We start from the raw sequence: 20,092 nt of genomic DNA, 5'->3' as shown, positions 1-20,092 counted from the left end.
AGACAATTATTATTAATTGTTTTTTATATTAGATTAAACATTATTTATAAATTATCAATAATAATTTGATTCTTTAAATTTTTATAATAAAATGTAATTATAATTCTAATGTCCAATAAGCTGATAAACAATCTATGGATCATAAATGTCCAATATTCAACATTTTCATTATATTGTCTAAAAATAAAAACAACAAAAAACTACTCAATCGATGTGCTTATAACAGTGTTATTAAAGTATTGGTGTTTTTAAAAATGAACTTTAATACAGTTAGATGACAGCAAAGGCAATCTAAATATAAAAATAGAGGAAATTATATTATATATTTATACACAGTTGATTGGTGACGAACATGATGCAGAGCAAAAACATAGCGTAGCATGATGTAGCATATAGAATGCAGTTAGAATATCCATAAAATTAAAGATATCGGACAAAAATGCCCCTGTATGAGTCATCTCATATTTATAAATCACACAAGTAATGATCGCAATATCACACGAGTGCTGTTTTTGTCCCGAATAGCAAGAGTGCAAATGTGATATTGATTTAATACAACAGTTCAATAAATAAGAAGTTAATACCGTGTTAGTTTAAAAACAATATTGTCTGTTTTTGCTCAATTTTGTCAACATAAATATTACCTGTAAAGCCTGAGCAGAACTGTTGTGCGTCTCTGAGCAACACACAGATTAGTTTCGTTTCGGAATGAATCTGCATTTTGAGCGAATCAATTGAGTGAACCAACTATTCAACAGCACATTCCTAAAGAGAGCCATTGGCTGCATCCAAAATCACATACTTGAATCATCGTTTCAAACCTGCATGACTTTCTTTTTTTCCATTAAAGAAGATATTTTGAAGAATGTTGGTAACCAAACTGTTTTGGTCTGTAAATACATCTAAATACCAATTCAGATGCAGCTTCTGAAAAAAAATCATGGCCGTTGTAACCTAAAAGTTTATGTGTAGTAAATCCTGTTGAATTAAATAAAATATTTCTTTCTAAAGCTAGTTTAATATCTATTAAATGCTTTTCTCGTTTAACACAATAATGACTTGAAATCATCTTTTGGGGGTCATTTCTCCGCCGAATTTGATGTGCACATTAAATTGCGATTAATTCGATTAATTAATCCGGCATATCATGTAATTAATTAGTTCCACACGTGCATCAATGAGCCTTGGCCGCCCATGACCCTGCCGCCGGTTCACCACTGTTGGGCCACTTTTGATAGATACATGGCGACTGCAGACCAGGAACACCCCACAAGAGCTGCAGTTTCAGAGATGCTCTGACCCAATTGTCTAGCCATCACAACTTGGCTCTTGTCAAACTCGCTCAAATCCTTACGCTTTTTCCTGCTTCTAAGACATAAACTTTGAAGACAAAATGTTCACTCCCACCCACTAAGTGATGAAGAGATAATCAGTGTTATTCACTTCACCAGTCATAATGTTATGCCTGATGGGTGTATAGTACGGATATATTGTGCTTGTGTGATATTCGAGGTGACCAGAAAGACCAGCCTAAACAAACAAAGACCTAAAAAAAGGCATGAATAAACATGCAAGTAAACAACAAAATTAAAACTTGCTGCTAAAAACAATAGTCAGGTTGAGGTGCATTTATAATATAGTATTGTTTATGTATAATATAGATAAATTTGGTCATAAAAAGGTCAAATAATCATTGAGAAGCACGGAATTGCAAAATCTATTCAGGAAATGTTTCGGCACTGGCAGCTCCAATTCTACTGCAAAAGCTGCCGTTCAATACAAAAAACAAATACATGCCATTAGCTTATGCCCAGAGTCTCACAGTAACATCAACCTTTAAAAAGCTCCAGCCTTTTTACTGCCCTGGCCTGGGTGGGTTTACCCGATTTCAGTTTGTCAAACTGAGTTGAAAAAGGAAGTCAATATTTGTGCTCTTTCTTGCAGTTAGCTGCCACTCGCCATAGTTCTCCAGCAGAGTCATGTTTAATGCAACTGCCAAATGGACACACAGCTTAAATACACACAAGTCCCATACAAAAAGACTCTTTTGACCTTTTACTCTCTGTAATGCCACTATAGATTTATTCCAATTTAAAATTTTAAATCACAGGCATTAATTAACTTGCTTTTCACAGAATCCAGACACCTGCTGTCACCGTCCGGTCAAATGTATCTCCCATGCACACAGAGTTTATTGGAAATTCGCACTTAGTGCTGACAGGATTTAGAAAAGAAAGTGGCCCAGAGCTCAATCTTTTCTAATTGCGCAATACACGGATACATGGTCGCCTACTTCCTTAACTGCATCCCCCATTTCTACGGAAGATAAGTCTCATTACCGCAAAAAAAAAGTTAACTCTGGTCATTAAAGGACAGAGAGAGATGAAAACAAAGTAAGATGTCAGAAGGTCTTGACTGACTGACTTTGTCTGTATTTTCTGTAACGTCACCATGGCCAGACTATTACAGCCTGGAGAGAGGAAAGGAAACATCAAAAAATCCCGTCAAAGTGTTGGCACTGACCCGTGATTAATTGAATCACTTGTGTGGGCACACTGTAAAAGCATCAGCCTCTCTCTATCGACGGCACAGCCTGCCCAGCGCCCGTAATCTCATTTCAGTGGTTTTCGCTAAGGCTACAACTCAGAAAAGCACATTCTCGCTTTGGAACGTAGCAAAACCCCATTCAGTTTTTCCGTTAAGGAAATCCCCTGTCGAACGCCAGCGAGGGCATTGAAACTGCATTCGGACAAGGGAAAAGACAGTGAAATTAAAGCGTTCCAAATGCTTAATTCATAAACTCTTCTCGCTATACAACAGCATAACTTTGGAAGCTTTGTGCGCCGAGTCCTCGACGGGACACACGGAGGCCTGTGCAGAAGACAAAGAGCTGATTGAGCCAATGCGGCCCGTCTGGCCTTTAAAGCATGAGTCTTTCAACTCGACCTTCACTCCTCTCACTCCTCCTCCCTAGAACCCTTCACTCTGAATCGAACACTCGAAGTAGTCTTCTTGTCTTATTTTGCGGCTCTGTGGAATGCACTTGGACAGAGATTCGCTGATTTTTCACCAGTCTATTCCCAGACACAAACCATCCAAATGTCAAATGTGCATTTGCGAGAGGAAAACCACAATCTATCATAATGCCACAAAGCCAGCTGGCAGGGCATCTTGTTGTCGTTCTGGTGCTAAACAGAATTTCACACCCCCGAGCATGGAAGTGCATAACCGTTTAGCTTGTGTTTACTGCTCGGCGATCATACAAGCAAATGGGAGAATGGATAAATTAGAGCGTAGAAGTGAAAATTCATGTGGGGCAGAAATATACGGTTTAGAAAAAAAACAATTGTCAGAGCATTGGTTCTCAACCTTTTGACATAATAATCTGTATGTAATAATTTTCTGTATTTTATTTCTGTTGTAATAATGGCAAAGCTGCTTGTTTTCAAACTGACACTGAAATTGCAATGATATATTAAATTAATCAACCCCAATTCATTTTGTGATTCTAGAAGTTTCAAGAACTATACAATAGTTATTGAGGGGGATAAAAACACAAATATAATTTAAATTACATTTTTTATCTTGATTTTTAAGTTTTTTTAAAATTTAGATTAGAGTAGGATTATTATAATATATGAATAATAATTTACTGGATTTAAATAAGTCATCCTGCTGCCCCTTTGAAGACCATCAGGACTTTATGCTGAGGTCAAATAATTGATGAGGTCAAATTAATTTATGATGAGTTTTTTGAGGATGAAAAAATATTTTGTGCTGTGACTCCTCAAAATGCAATGATATTTAATATTTGATAATGATATTTATACATAATTTATTATTATTGAGAAACACTATCAATATTATTAATATAGCAGACATTCATGAATTAATAATTATGATATCTGTAAAAAAAATTGATTCAGTTATACCTAGGCCACACACACACACACACACACACACACACACACACACACCACACACACGCACACACGCACACACGCACACACGCACACAGGCACACAGGCACACAGGCACACAGGCACACACGATTTAAACAATTTTGAGTGTGGCATGGTTATTGGTGCCAGACGGGCCGGTCTGAGTATTTCACAATCTGCTCAATTACTGGGATTTGCACACACAACCATTTCTAGGGTTTACAAAGAATGGTGTGAAAAGGGAAAAACATCCAGTATGCGGCAGTCCTGTGGGCGAAAATGCCTTGTTGATGCTAGAGGTCAGAGGAGAATGGGCCGACTGATTCAAGCTGAAAGAAGAGCAGCTTTGACTGAAATAACCACTCGTTACAACCGAGGTATGCAGCAAAGAATTTGTGAAGCTACAACACGCACAACCTTGAGGCGGATGGGCTACAACAGCAGAAGACCCCACCGGGTACCACTCATCTCCACTACAAATAGGAAAAAGAGGCTACAATTTGCACGAGCACACCAAAATTGGACAGTTGAAGACAAATGTTACCTGGTCTGATGAGTCTCGATTTCTGTGGAGACATTCAGATGGTAGAGTCAGAATTTGGTGTAAACAGAATGAGAACATTGATCCATCATGCCTTGTTACCACTGTGCAGGCTGCTGGTGGTGGTGTAATGGTGTGGGGGATGTTTTCTTGGCACACTTTAGGCCCCTTAGTGCCAATTGGGCATTGTTTAAATGCCACGGCCTACCTGAGCATTGTTTCTGACCATGTCCATCCCTTTATGACCACCATGTACCCATCCTCTGATGGCTACTTACAGCAGGATAATGCACCTTGTCACAAAGCTCGAATCATTTCAAATTGGTTTCTTGAACATGACAATGAGTTCACTGTACTAAAATGGCCCCCACAGTCACCAGATCTCAACCCAATAGAGCATCTTTGGGATGTGGTGAAACGGGAGCTTCGTGCCCTGGATGTGCATCCCACAAATCTCCATCAACTGCAAGATGCTATCCTATCAATATGGGCCAACATTTCTAACGAACGCTTTCAGCACGTTATTGAATCAATGCCGCGTAGAATTAAGGCAGTTCTGAAGGCGAAAGGGTGTCAAACACAGTATTAGTATGGTGTTCCTAATAATCCTTTAGGTGAGTGTATATATAATTTATATTATATAAATATTTATATATAAATATAACACATTTTGCTTAAATATATACATGCATGTGTGTGTATTTATATATACATAATAATGATACACAGTACAACACACATATATTATGTACTTTTATTTTGGAAGCGATTAATCGCTTGACCGCACTAGTTATTATTTTTTTCGCTTTGAATTGAATTTTGCTTTTTTCTTGAATTTTTTCCACAACCATATGAAACCAACATGAACACAAAGAGTACATTCATAAGAATAAGAACACAAACTAGATCTATACCCTTTACCCGTTAAGTACTTGGAAAACAGCAATAGAGCAAAACAGGTTGTTACAAACATATTTAAATATATCAGCTAAGGTTAGAATAGCTTAATTGTTCAGAAGCAACCAAATCCATAATTGAAGAGTTCAGCTGAGAACACAACCTACTTTCCTCATGCTCAGGGTTCAAGATGCCCCCAAGGGACCGAAACATGGACAAAGAACAGAGGAATTGGGGATTGGGGTCAAAGGGTCAAAGGAAAATGATTGTCCAAACTGTGAATGGAACAAGAGGAAAGAGGCAGGACGTGTGTGGAGGAGATTTTATTTCAAGGACAGTGGGGAAACAATAGAGACAAAAACAGAGGAAGAAAAGCAGATTTTACCATATTTCATCTCGGTGTAGTGATGGGTACAAACCAGAAGGTTAGATGCATATGCCCTTCTATGATATATCTAAGTATGAGATACAGTAGAAGAAGCCCAGCTGGAGGAGTCACAGTTTAATTGCAGCATGTTTTCTATTTTGAACGGCAGATTTTGATTTGTGCGTGTTTAAGAGTCAAATTCCTCTGGCACAGCAGAGCATTGACAGTAAACCACTGAGCCAGAGGCGACGCTGCATATGATCAACATCTGTCTATGAAGACAGAGCATCACTAGAATTCGTTCAGCCTGTTTTAAATGTCAGCTACAATTATCATAGTAGGATCTCATTAAGTCATTGTAGTTTGCAGGATATCCTCCACTCCAGGCAGTATCCACACTTCCACTGTTTTAACTCTTCTCTCTCACAAATACACCCGTTGAAGAGATATATTCTGGGCTACCAGTGGGAGGGCACATCCTGTTTGCTCCCGCATACTTGAAGACACAGCAAAGATAATTGGTCTTGACGTCAGAATATTTGATTGACCATTTCTGGTTTCCACTGTAGAATATTTAGTTATTATTTACTCAACCTTATGACAATTTTAATAGTTTACTATTAATAGTTTAATTACGTTCTGCTACAATATAAATCAAAATATCAAAAAAATAAATACAATTCTGTCATTAATTACTCAGCCTCATTCCGTTCCAAACCCAGTAAGACCTTCGTTCATCTTCGAAACACAAATTAAGATATTTTTGATGAAATTCAAGAGCGTTCTTCATCACTTTCAAGGCCCAGAAAGGTAGTAAAGACATAAGCCCTGGCTATTCGCACGGGATTAGTATTACCTGGTGACCTCAAGTCATTGAGGTTGTCTGTGATCTTAATCCGTGCGAATCGGCCGTGTCTGTAATTTGTAAAGTAAAAATTCCCCTGCAAATGACCTACCATATTTCGCCGAACACAGAGGTCCTGTGATAATATTAGGCCGTGCGAATCGGCATCTCTCTGATTTGAGGGGTCGTATATCATTTTTCAAGGTTTTTGTTTCCTGTGCGCCTTTTAATCCATCTTTCGCAAAGAATGGAGGCTGCGTTGGAAACTTTTTGAAGTTAAATCAATAATTATAAACCGAAAGTAAAACGTGCACGGTGGCACAGGCATTCATAACAGTGGACGCACACTTTTACCATGCACATTATACTTTCACTTTAGAATTAGCGACAATTCGGGGCGAATTGCTTGAATGGTCAATATTATTTATATCATATATATATACTTAATGAAAAACACAACGACAGAACAATGACAAACTCACTTAAATAGGCGCTTTTACATTACGCTTTGAAACCAAATCTTTCACCGTCGTCTTGTCATTCAGCTTCCCACTCTTGTGAGGAAAGAAATCTGACTCCTGCTGCAGTTTGTGCTGCGACTGGCAACACCGACTATCGCAATTGTAACTTCTCAAATTACACCAATCAGAAACAAGACAGAACCATGAAACTCATTTTGATGTATAATGAACAGAAGAATGTTTCTTACTGCATGCTGTGTAAGGAATATTCTTCTGTTCATAATACATCAAACAGTTATACCTAGACCTATAACATTTTAAAAATGACAAAACATTTTAACAACAAATTCTTGACATAATATGCAATATCGGGGAGATAAGTCTATAAATTCGAGTGAAATCACAGGCTTCACTTATCCCATGAGAATACTTTTTGTGCGCAAAAAAACAAAAACAACAACTTTATTAAACTACTTCTCTTCCGTGTGAGTCTTCAATGCTGTTCACATGAGCACCACAACACATGCATGTGGTGTTGACGCAGGAGCCAGCAAATACTGAGCCGTCATTCTGACGTAGAACCTGGAAGCACTACACTGTATTTACAATGTGAACAGCATCAAGAGACTGACACGGAAGAAAAGAAAAAGTTGAATAAATTTGCACACAAAATGTATTCTCGTCACTTCATAAAACTAAGGTTGAACCACTGTAGACACATGGACTATTTTAACAATGTCTTTACTATCTTTCTGGTCCTTGAAAGTGGTGATTACGTCAGAAAGTAATCAGAAAGTGGGGTCAGAAAGCTCTCAGACTTCATCAAAAATCTCAATTTGTGTTACGAAGATGGGTTTGGAACAACATGAGGGTGAGTGATAAATGACAGTTTTTTGTTTTTTTTGGGGTGAACTAACCCTTTAAAGTATTTCAAGGAAATATTATTGATCACAAAACAAGCGAAAGTAAATACCAGCACATTAGCACCAAAACTTTCTATGAGAGAGATAATATAAAAGAACATCCGTCTGAGCGAGTACAGAGTGGTAATGTGCTTGAGAGATAGTTTTGGTAATTGCTATGATTATGTATTGCTGTTCATTCCAGCCCACGCTAAGTGGTGTTAATGAGGTATCCACAAATTCAAAGCCGTCCTGCATCAAAATCAAAGTGCCGAGTTAAAAGAAGCGACACTATTAGAACTGTCCTTTTATGTACTGAACTGCTACTGACAATTTCACACTACAAAGCCCTCAGTGTGCCATCACAGAGAGACAAAGTGAGCACTCTTTCTTCCTTTAAAGATAAAACAAGCGCGGACACACTTTATTCTTTCTCTTTGTCCGTCTCTCTCTCGCTACTGTATCTTCCATTAAATTCTTTTGATCACTTGAACAATGAATATTATTTATTTAGTTTAGCCACTGGAACCAAAGCTGCAAATTACTTTATAAATCTCAAAAGACGGATTACTTTCATTATGAACACTCCCAGGACTTCTGCAGGAAAGCCCTAAAGCACAATAAAAACGCTGTGCTGAAACCCAAGGATGTTTCCATTAGCAGTAAAATGAGCTCATTTACTGTAGGTCAACTATTGCAATCATCATAACTTCTGAATTGAAACTTTCTACATGTATTACAGATGTGACAGATTATTAGCCAACAATGGGTTGGAAGTAACCTCAATGGTTTTAAAATACTTTGTGTCTTTGTGAGTCTAATATTATAAAGGACATTTGTGACAGCAAATTTGTCCAGTGAGAGGAATAAAGCAACGTTTCCTATGGAGGAGGACAAGATTTTCCAAGGCAACGCATATGTTGCTGCCATAACAATGAGTGGCAGTATCTGAGGATGAAAGCTGTTCATGAGGACGGCTATTAAGGAAGTTGTTCAGTAAACTAACTAACCCAGATTTTACATTAAACAATAAGTGGTAAGCCAATACTACCAATATTATTATTCAATTAATCATTGCTTTTAAAAATCCTCCTTGAGCACAACAACTATAGTCAAACCAAAATGTATTCAGACACCTTCAACATTTTCTCAAATTATCACAGTTTATTCGCTATAGTTTAAAAAAATGGTGAGAAAATATGACAAGAACTCAATTGAACTGTGTCAGAACAAATTCATCTTGATAATGTCAGATAACTTTGATAGAAAGGAATGTAATGGATTACAATTAACCAATCATCTGTCAGCTGTTATATTTAAGTACACAATTAGATAATACCAGTTTAGGTCAACCAAACATGGTCAGGTCAAAGTGTCTGAATAATTTTGGTCCCAAATTTTGATACATTTTACTGGTAGTCCACTGTATAAAGAATGTTTGTGTGTAATATGTCACTGTTTACTTTATTTTGCTATCCTCACTTACATCAATGAACTATAGTGTCCTGCACCCGTAAAAAATATATATCTGGTGTCTGAATTTTTGGTTTGACTGTGTTTGAAGGTGAAAAAGTCACACACTAAAATTAATAAATTCTTTATAAAAACAACAGCTGAGCTCACATCATTGCCTATACAAATGAAGGTGGCACATGTGGATGTGGCTTCATTTTGCTCAGTAAATATTTTACTTCAAAGAAAAGAAAAAGTAAAATAGAATGATATACTATATGCAGAGCAGTAAACAATGCTGCACATTATATATATGCAATCAACCAATATGTATATAAATAATGCAATTTCTTTGCATGTTTATTGCTGAACAGACCTGTGGCTCTTTTTAGGTCATGACCCACCAGTCAAGAACCACATACCCTTAATTTTCTCAATTCTTTGCTCTTTTCTCTTTCTGACAGAATGTATATGGCCTCTTCTGAGAAGGTGGGACCTCAACAACCAAAATAACCGCAGCTGCCCCTCCACGTCTCCCAATCCTGCTGTATAACTATCATCTTTGCAGCCCTGACACAACATTACATTAACTGCACGGCCAGGACAGGCGGGAATGGAAAGCTGGGTGGCCTTTTTTTCTGGAAGGTTTTAGGACCCTATACACTTTTGCATCTTTCATCAGATGTTTTGACATCTGTTCACTTTTGCTGAGCTCAAGAGTCATGCACAAGTGGCCCTCAAACTTTGTGTGCAAGGAACTATTTTACTTTCTAGTAATAGGATTTAGATAAATGATAAACATGCAGAATTTGTTCAAAGGATAAAATCAACAAAAAATAAAAAAAGTGTAGTTTAAAATGTTTTAATTTTAATTGCTGCCCCAATCCTTCCTACCAATTGTATATATATACAGTGAGGAAAATAAGTATTTGAACACCCTGCTATTTTGCAAGTTCTCCCACTTAGAAATCATGGAGGGGTCTGAAATTGTCATCGTAGGTGCATGTCCACTGTGAGAGACATAATCTAAAAAATAAAAAAAAATCCAGAAATCACAATGTATGATTTTTTTTTACTATTTATTTGTATGATACAAGCTGCAAATAAGTATTTGAACACCTGTCTATCAGCTAGAATTCTGACCCTCAAAGACCTGTTAGTCTGCCTTTAAAATGCCCACCTCCACTCCATTTATTATCCTAAATTAGATGCACCTGTTTGAGGTCGTTAGCTGCATAAAGACACCTGTCCACCCCATACAATCAGTAAGAATCCAACTACTAACATGGCCAAGACCAAAGAGCTGTCCAAAGACACTAGAGACAAAATTGTACACCTCCACAAGGCTGGAAAGGGCTAAGGGGAAATTGCCAAGCAGCTTGGTGAAAAAAGGTCCACTGTTGGAGCAATCATTAGAAAATGGAAGAAGCTAAACATGACAGTCAATCTCCCTCGGACTGGGGCTCCATGCAAGATCTCACCTCGTGGGGTCTCAATGATTCTAAGTAAGGTGAGAAATCAGCCCAGAACTACACGGTCAATGACCTGAAAAGAGCTGGGACCACCGTTTCCAAGGTTACTGTTGGTAATACACTAAAACGTCATGGTTTGAAATCATGCATGGCACAGAAGGTTCCCCTGCTTAAACCAGCACATGTCCAGGCCAGTCTTAAGTTTGCCAATGATCATTTGGATGATCCAGAGGAGTCATGGGAGAAAGTCATGTGGTCAGATGAGACCAAAATAGAACTTTTTGGTCATAATTCCACTAAACGTGTTTGGAGGAAGAAGAATGATGAGTACCATCCCAAGAACACCATCCCTACTGTGAAGCATGGGGGTGGTAGCATCATGCTTTGGGGGTGTTTTTCTGCACATGGGACAGGGCGACTGCACTGTATTAAGGAGAGGATGACCGGGGCCATGTATTGCGAGATTTTGGGGAACAACCGCCTTCCCTCAGTTAGAGCATTGAAGATGGGTCGAGGCTGGTTCTTCCAACATGACAATGACCTGAAGCACACAGCCAGGATAACCAAGGAGTGGCTCTGTAAGAAGCATATCAAGGTTCTCCAGACCTAAACCCAATAGAGAATCTTTGGAGGGAGCTCAAACTCCGTGTTTCTCAGCGACAGGCCAGAAACCTGACTGATCTAGAGAAGATCTGTGTGGAGGAGTGGGCCAAAATCCCTCCTGCAGTGTGTGCAAACCTGGTGAAAAACTACAGGAAACGTTTGACCTCTGTAATTGCAAACAAAGGCTACTGTACCAAATATTAACATTGATTTTCTCAGGTGTTCAAATACTTATTTGCAGCTGTATCATACAAATAAATAGTTAAAAAAATAATATATTGTGATTTCTGGATTTTTTTTTTTAGATCATGTCTCTCACAGTGGACATGCATCTACGATGACAATTTCAGACCCCTCCATGATATATATATATATATATATATATATATATATATATATATATATATATATATATATATATATATATATATATATATATATATATATTTTTTTTTTTTTTTTTTTTTTTTCTTTCTAAGTGGGAGCACTTGCAAAATAGCAGGGTGTTCAAATACTTATTTTCCTCACTGTATATATATATAGTATTATATATTTACCAACAGCAGAGTAAGCCACAGCTTTAAAAGAAAACATTTACATGAATTGAGAAACAGAGATGAGTTATATTTCATTTTACAACTATGATTTCATTTTGGCTGAACACCTCTGATTATGCTTATGGGTAGATGACAGTTAACAAATTAACAAGTTGATCCTTTGAGCTTCTCACCAAGTCAGCGCTGTAATCAAACACAAATTCCATGAGGAGGTGTTGAGATAAGCATTCTCATGGCCTCATTTTAAAGTTATCTCCTGGCCATTCTCTGAAAGTAACTGTCTGTATGCTATGGTAACCTTTGTCTCCTCAGCTTCAAGTGGCTACATGACCCCGTGTTCAGGGTCTGTATGAGGGCCTGTGAAACTTCTGAAGTTCTGTTGAGCCAAAGGAGGGTGAGGAGACCTCCTATGTCTTTATCAGGCTTTATCAGACAAACAAATAAACAGGAATATGTAGCGGCTCAGATTAAAGCATATCCTTGTATGCTAAGGGGGTTTCTGATAAAGAAAAAGATGCTGGATATCATTTATTTGGGCAGCTTATCCAGTGCTTGACATAATCATGTTTTTAAAAATGATCACATTTTTGAATTTGGCAAATGCCTTAAAGGGACAGGTCCTCAGGAGTAACCTAGGGTTAAGTGTTTTGCTCACAGGTAGATTGTTGTACAGTTCATAAATCACCCCTTCTGTGGTTTAAACCAACAACCTTTGGGTTACCAGCACAGATGTCTGACCACTAAGCTACAACCACTTCAATTTCCCACATCAAAAGGCCTAAAGTTATCCATAGGAAAGAAATATATATATTTAAAATTTTCTTTCCTATCTTACAGAGAGCAATGAGATTAAAATGGAAAGCAAATGGAGCAAATTGGATGAAAATATCCAAAAACCACTAGAACAATGTTATATACTGTATGTTGATGACTTGGTGTACTTGCATTATCCGAAATGTTTCCAAGAATGTTTAAATCCAGAGAAATATGCAATTTTAACCAGGACACGGACCGTGTCGCCTATCAATGACATCATACCCGTGTTATCCGCGATTTACGGTTTTATTTTGTAGAAACCGTGAAAACACCAAATAAGTTTTTATACATTATGTGTTTTATTAGACAGGTGAGCAATTGTTAGTCACAGTTAGTCTTATCAGTACCATGTTTTACCATGCCTAATATCCATCTAGATTACTGCAGTGTGCAACAAGTGTCTCATAGTAGCTGCCGAGCGAACGTACAGAGTAGCATTATAACATAACTTTCAACACACTCAAATAATGTATCCAATGTGATAAAACCGCGTTACCCCACATACACATGACCGGAAGAAGCGGAAGCGGTTATCCGTGGCATAATAAAATGATAATAAAACGCCTATTTTTTGAATAAGTGACCTCTAGCGGTGAAAAATTACATATTGTGGCTTTAACTGTTTAGGACAAACAAGGGACTCATGAACAAACATTACAAAACAAAAAACAGTCGTGGATCATCCAGGGGACAACACACGGGTATTAAGAATCAAGGGTTCATAAACTTTTAAAATCAGCTCATTTTTTGTCTTATTGACTATATGTAAACATCTTTTTTATGTAAAATATCTTATTAAGGATAGTACTAAATAAAACATCGTTTTTTTATTGTTTTGTTTTGCATGATCCCTTTTATTTAGTTAACTTTTCACATTTTCACAGATTCACAAACTTTCAAGCAGCACTGTATGTACAGTATATATGCATGTATATGTATGTAATATGTATATAATAATCATGATCATGATAACCTTGCTCACGAAAGTACATTCTCACAGTCCCAAAATTCACAGTAAAGCCCACTTACGTATAACTATTTCAAGTACAGACGCCCAATATAAAAGTATGGATGGAAAATGCATCAGAAAAACAGGATGCAGTGTAAAAGGTGCTTCAGTTGCAGGATATGAACTCTCATCAGTGACAGGGAAGGAAAGGTGGTTACACAGACGTAAAAGAGCGCACAGGTTAGACATCCACAAATACTCCACTCCAGGAAGTCAAATGTTCTTTCCCAAGTGCTGTCAGGCACGGATCTATAAATGGCTTTAGAGAATAAACTTCCTCCTTTAGAAGGGAGATTACCACTGGCTGACTCATAGTCTCAGCCTATCCAACCTTAAAACATTATGTGGGAGATATTTTTTGTTAAAAGATGTTGAATTGTTATTTATGAAACTACCAAATCCACTGAGATCAGAAATATGCTTAGATAAATGAAAGCATCCTGACTTCAAACCAACCTCATGTGGCGTTTAGAACCTCAAAGATCATCAGTGGGTCATCAGATTGCCATTATGCTCCAGCTCAAGCTTAGCGGGATGGCAACTCTGCTAAACTTGGGTCTAAATTTACAAAACTACAAGTTTGCTTTGAGAATTTCAAAGCTTTGAGCCTGGAGTTGGTCTCAGAGAGGTGATGTTTAAGAGTTGACTCATTCAGCGGTTTAGAACTGGCACCTCTTAGCTGAAACTGTCCCCCTCTGGAAGTCCATCTTCTGAATATGCTAAAGCTCCAGCAGAAATATCCCTTCCTAATCTACGGGCCAGCATATCTGCGTGGAGGTGTCCAAACACAGCGCTATTCTGGGAGTAAAGCTCAGGTGTCGGACTGCAGAGCTCATACCAAAACAATCATTCCACCATGATGTCATGCTATACAATGGCCCAGACTGACTCCAAAAGGACAGACTGGGGAGCAAAAGTCGTTCCAAAGATAGAAAAGTTTAGAAGGGGAAAATGCAGAAGTCTGACAAGTGGATGAGACACTTTTGGTATTTGTTATCTAAATAACGTAAGGTCTTTTTCCAATGCCACACAACACAAGTAATGTAATTTTTGAAACTAGTGGGTTTTAAAAGTCTGAGACAAAATGTTAAATATTTTTTTCCCGTTACAAATTATATTATTAGCATAATCTGAGTGGAAAGTTCAATCACAAAGGTACACAAATTTCACAATTTCTTAGTATTTAGTATTTTCCCCAATTTCTTAATTTTTACAACATACAGTTCCGTTTAAAAGAAAAAAAGTCTCATGTTTATCAAGGTTTATTTGATTAAAAATATAGTAAAAACAGATACATTGTGAAAAATTCTTACAATTTAAAATAACTTTTCTTTTTGAATATATTTTAAAATGTAATTTATTCCTGTAATGTCAGGAATTTTGAAGCTGAATTTTCAGCATCATTCTAATAGTATCAGTCTAATATGTTGATTTGCTGCTCAAGAAATAGGCTATATTTTTTGGGGGATTTTTTGTCAGTATTCTTTGATGATAAAATCAAAAGAACACCATTTTTTGCAGATAGATATTTTTTTTTTGTAACAATGACTTTACTGTCACTTTTTGAATCATTGAATGCATCCTAACTGGATAAAAGGAATTTTTTTTTTTTTTTTTTTTATCTGACTGACCCCAAATGTTTGAATGGTAGTGTCATTTTTCTTCTATTTAAAATGTGATAAAAGTATACCACGTACCCTTAAAAAATACTCAAAGAGATGAAAAACATGTTACCAGATCATGAATGGTGAGAATTAAAGGTCCCATGGCATGAAATTTTCATTTTATGAGGTTTTTCGAGTTTTCTATCTTGTGAGTCAGTGTTTTTGTACGTCCTCATCGCGTCTATCTGTTCTACATACAGTCGTGAGTTTCTGCTCAACATCGGCAGACTCACATCTCTTTAGAGATAAACCTCACACACGCCGAGGCTTGGACTGCACTGGCCGGTCGGCCTTCAACATCACCGACCCCCAGTACTGCATCTGGCCCACAGCGGAGGCACTAAACGCGGCGCGAGATTAAGCAGAAGGGGGGTAAGCGTCAGCGTATCCGGGCTAGCCAGCTATCCCCACAATAAACTGGATTACATTCGATTACTGCGCTGTTGTGTCTTTGTTTGCGCTGTGTACTCAATGCGCATCACTGACGCTTTTCATATGATAGGAAAATATCTAAAAATAATGCTATAATCAACACTTACTCGTAACTCGTTCATATCGACAGCTGTAATGGTACATTGCATGTGTTAGAAAGTTGGTAGAATAACCAAATCCCCCTGCCCCTAAACCTACCCATCACAAGAAACATTTTCAAAAAAACATAATTTAGTATGTTTATAAACCATTTACTTTCACGCGGAATCACACGGCGTAGACATACACGCGGAGATGATGGTTCGTTTCGGCGTACACATACACGCGGAATCACACGGCGTAGACATTCACACAGATAGCTCAAAATGCGTACAGATAACACGCCATTTGGCTTTAGAAAGTGGCGTGTATGTTTACGCTAAGTCATGATGTCATGTTGGTCCGTGATGTCCGGTTCGCGAACGAATCATTCTTTTGAACCAGTTCTTTTTAGTGAACCGAACCAGTTCACCAAATCAGACTGAATCGTTCTAAACGGTTCGCGTCTTTAGTCAGCGCTGATCCATAATTTACTAGAGTTACTAACTTTCAGACATGAGTGACAGCCGCTCCGACTAGAAATAAACGAATAACCTGTAGTATATGCTAGTAACTACAACAGTTCACTGAACTGAGACGTGCTGAGAGAAATGATGAGAAGTGAACTCAGGTCCATCAGTCTCTCTGGCAGCAGGCTCGTGCCTGCTTGTGCCTGGTAAACCTGGTTAAACCACACCCCCTCCGCTACAAGATCTGATACTCATTCAAATGCAAAGATGTCAGCCAATCACAACAGTGGGCGTTTTTTTACTGAAGTCTCACAGCAGACACGCCTCTTGAAACAGGGCATTCAGCCAGAGGGCAAACATCAGTATAGAAAAAAATGCCTTTTATTTCTAAATTATGACATTTTATGATGTAAAAATCATACTAACAATATAATTACACCTCAGGAAACATTATAAAATAATAGAAAAATGCCATGCCATGGGACCTTTAAAAGTGGAAGTGAGAAAATCAATACATGACAGTTTGTATCGTCTGTTCCGGTGCTATTTCTTAGCCCCTATGTTTACACCTCTGCATCATATCTGATGAAAGGAGAAATGAGTATTGTTTGGATCTCTGGAACAAATCTGAGGCCCTTGTTATGAAGACACTTGCTGTCTCATCACACGAGACACTATTCAGCAGACGCAGCAACTCTATACATGTATACAACGCTTCACAAGAAGATTTAAACGCTATCAAGTTTTACAGCAAGATGTTTGCAGAATCTGTTGAGGCATCTCTTTTATCACTGATATGAAATGTGTGACTATTGTCATGTTGTAATACTTCCACTCAATAAAAAAAAAGATTCTCACTTGTTGTAGTCACGCCTGGGTCAACCGTACTTGGCTCAGGAGTGCTTCCATCCTCTTCTCCACTGATTTCTGAAAGAAAAAAATATTTTTTTAGTTAAACACACACACACACACACACACACACACACACACACACACACACACACACACACACACACACACACACACACACACACACACACACACACACACACACACACACACACACACACACACACACACACACACACACACACACACACACACACACACACACACACACACACACACACACACACACACACACACACACACACACACACACACACACACACACACACACAAATCACGTGTTAGACAGGTGAATCATGGCAAAACACTTAAACAGTCTCCATACACATGAATGCAAGCGCTTTTTGAATTAAAAAAATCGGGGTTGATAAATGTAATTTATTCCTGTGATGGCAATCTAAATCCTGAATTTCCAGCATCATTACTACAGTCTTCAGTGTCACATGATCCTTCAGAAATCATCCTGAAGTGCTGATTTGGTGCTCAAGAAACATTTCTTATCATTATTAATGTTGAAAGCAGTTGTGCTACTTAAGAATATAAGTGTAAGAATATAAAGTTCAAAAGCATTTATTTGAAATGTAAATCTTTTGTAGCATTATAAATGTCTTTACTGTCACTTTTGATTAATTTAATGTGTCCTTACTGAATAAAATTATTTATCTTTAAACAATTATTACTTAATAAAATTGAAAATATGCATTTATGCAATTTACGCAATTTAATACTTTTGGTCTTTGGTTAAACAAACTATTTCTATTCCTTCATTATAGGCACTCAGGGTCTCAGCATTCAGAGAGTCTCACCTCCTGAAGGATCATCATACTCTTCATCATCCACATATCCTCCCGGCCGCTTGTTTTCCTCCTCTAAATCCTCTGGAAAGGGCACCTCACCCCACACTTTAGAACTCTGAGCCACCTGTAGTCAAAACAAAGGAAACCACAATTTATAGGATTGAATTGAGCATCTCCAAACACAATCAGAGTTATAAGAGACCTACAGCAGATAACACAACAGTCAATGCCTTCTGGCTCCACTGATGGAAGAAGAGATCAAGGTCATATCTTTGCGCTGTGTACAGGGAGTGCAGAATTATTAGGCACGTTGATTTTCTGATCATATTTTTTTTCCAGGCACATTTGACCAATTCCAAACCACAGTAATCCTAATAACTACTATTGATTTAGTATTTAATAATGTATAAGTGATATATAATTGTTCATGGAGGCTGGAAATGAAAATCACCTTATATTCAGGTGTGCAGAATTATTAGGCATGTTTTCCTTTACAGATAAATTGAGGCAAAAAAGAGATTTAACTCAGACTGAAAAGTCAAAAAGTATTAAATGCCCATGAGAAGGATGCAATACTAATGCAATACTAGACATTGCAGTTAAGGCGTGACCATTGGACAGTGAAATGCTCGTTGGGTCAGCAGGGTCAGACAAAAACAGGTGGTGAAGAAAAGACACCCATATTAACCGCAAAAGAATTAAGAATTAAGGTGAAGAATTAAGGGTGAAACCATCAGGAACCCTTTAGTCTCCAGCGCCACCATTTTCCAGAGCTGCAACCTACCTGGAGTCTCCAGAAGTGCAAGGTGTCAGGATCTCAGAGACTTCAGTTAGGTAAAGAATCCTAAAAAATGACCCCCACTAGATAAGAATCACAAGCTGAAGTGTTGTAAAATACATGAAGAAGGTTTTTTTATAGGCTTTATGGACAGATAGGTTGAGAGTGACTCTTGAAGGACCAGCACCACATCCTCTAGTACCACTGTTTGAAGAATTCATCTTCCAGAATCTGGCAGTACGTTTTGGGAGTTCATTTTTAGTCCATCTCTGCAAAACGGACTTCAGGATGGACTAAAATGAACTCCCAAAACGTACTGCCAGATTCTGGAAGATGAATTCTTCAAACAGTGGTACTAGAGGATGTGGTGCTGGTCCTTCAAGAGTCACTCTCAACCTATCTGTCCATAAAGCCTATAAAAAAACCTTCTTCATGTATTTTACAACACTTCAGCTTATGATTCTTATTTAGTGGGGGTCATTTTTTAGGATTCTTTACCTAACTGAAGTCTCTGAGATCCTCTTGCACTTCTGGAGACTCCAGGTAGGTTGCAGCTCTGGAAAATGGTGGCGCTGGAGACTAAAGGGTTCCTGATGGTTTCACCCTTAATTCTTCACCTTAATTCTTAATTCTTTTGCAGTTAACAGGTGTCTTTTCTGTTTTTTGTCTGACCCTGCTGACCCAACGAGCATTTCACTGTCCAATGGTCATGCCTTAACTGCAATGTCTAGTATTGCATTAGTATTGCATCCTTCTCATGGGCATTTAATACTTTTTGACTTTTCAGTCTGAGTTAAATCTCTTTTTTGGCTCAATTTATCTGTAAAAGAAAACATGCCTAATAATTCTGCACACCTGAATATAAGGTGTTTTTCATTTCCAGCCTTCATGAACAATTATATATATCTTATACATTATTAAATACTAAATCAATAGTAGTTATTAGGATTACTGTGGTTTGGAATTGGTCAAATGTGCCTGGAAAAAAAATATGATCAGAAAATCAACGTGCCTAATAATTCTGCACTCCCTGTATGAACAAAAAAGCATATCTCGCCCATCACAGAGATGAGAAATGCATGTAAACAACTGCCCTAAAAAG

General features: G+C 37.7%; 1 protein-coding gene across 8 annotated transcripts in view; it reads right to left on the bottom strand.

The window, feature by feature from the left end:
* hspg2 (heparan sulfate proteoglycan 2) overlaps window positions 1-20,092 on the bottom strand; it is a 120,292-nt gene that overhangs the window by 63,417 nt on the left and 36,783 nt on the right. For all 8 annotated transcript variants that reach the window (XM_079803354.1, XM_079803355.1, XM_079803356.1 and 5 more), the window contains exons 2-3: window positions 18,222-18,336; window positions 17,365-17,433 (exon numbers count right to left, since the gene is read on the bottom strand). In XM_079803354.1, the coding sequence (XP_079659480.1) occupies window positions 17,365-17,433; window positions 18,222-18,336 (184 nt within the window). The remainder of the gene's footprint in view (window positions 1-17,364; window positions 17,434-18,221; window positions 18,337-20,092) is intronic.

This window comes from Gobio gobio, assembly GCF_949357685.1.
Source record: "Gobio gobio genome assembly, chromosome: 21".
NCBI classification, from domain to species: domain Eukaryota; kingdom Metazoa; phylum Chordata; class Actinopteri; order Cypriniformes; family Gobionidae; genus Gobio; species Gobio gobio.
The sequence above is the reverse complement of the archived record's forward strand: the minus strand, read 5'-3'. Positions and strand labels throughout refer to the sequence as shown.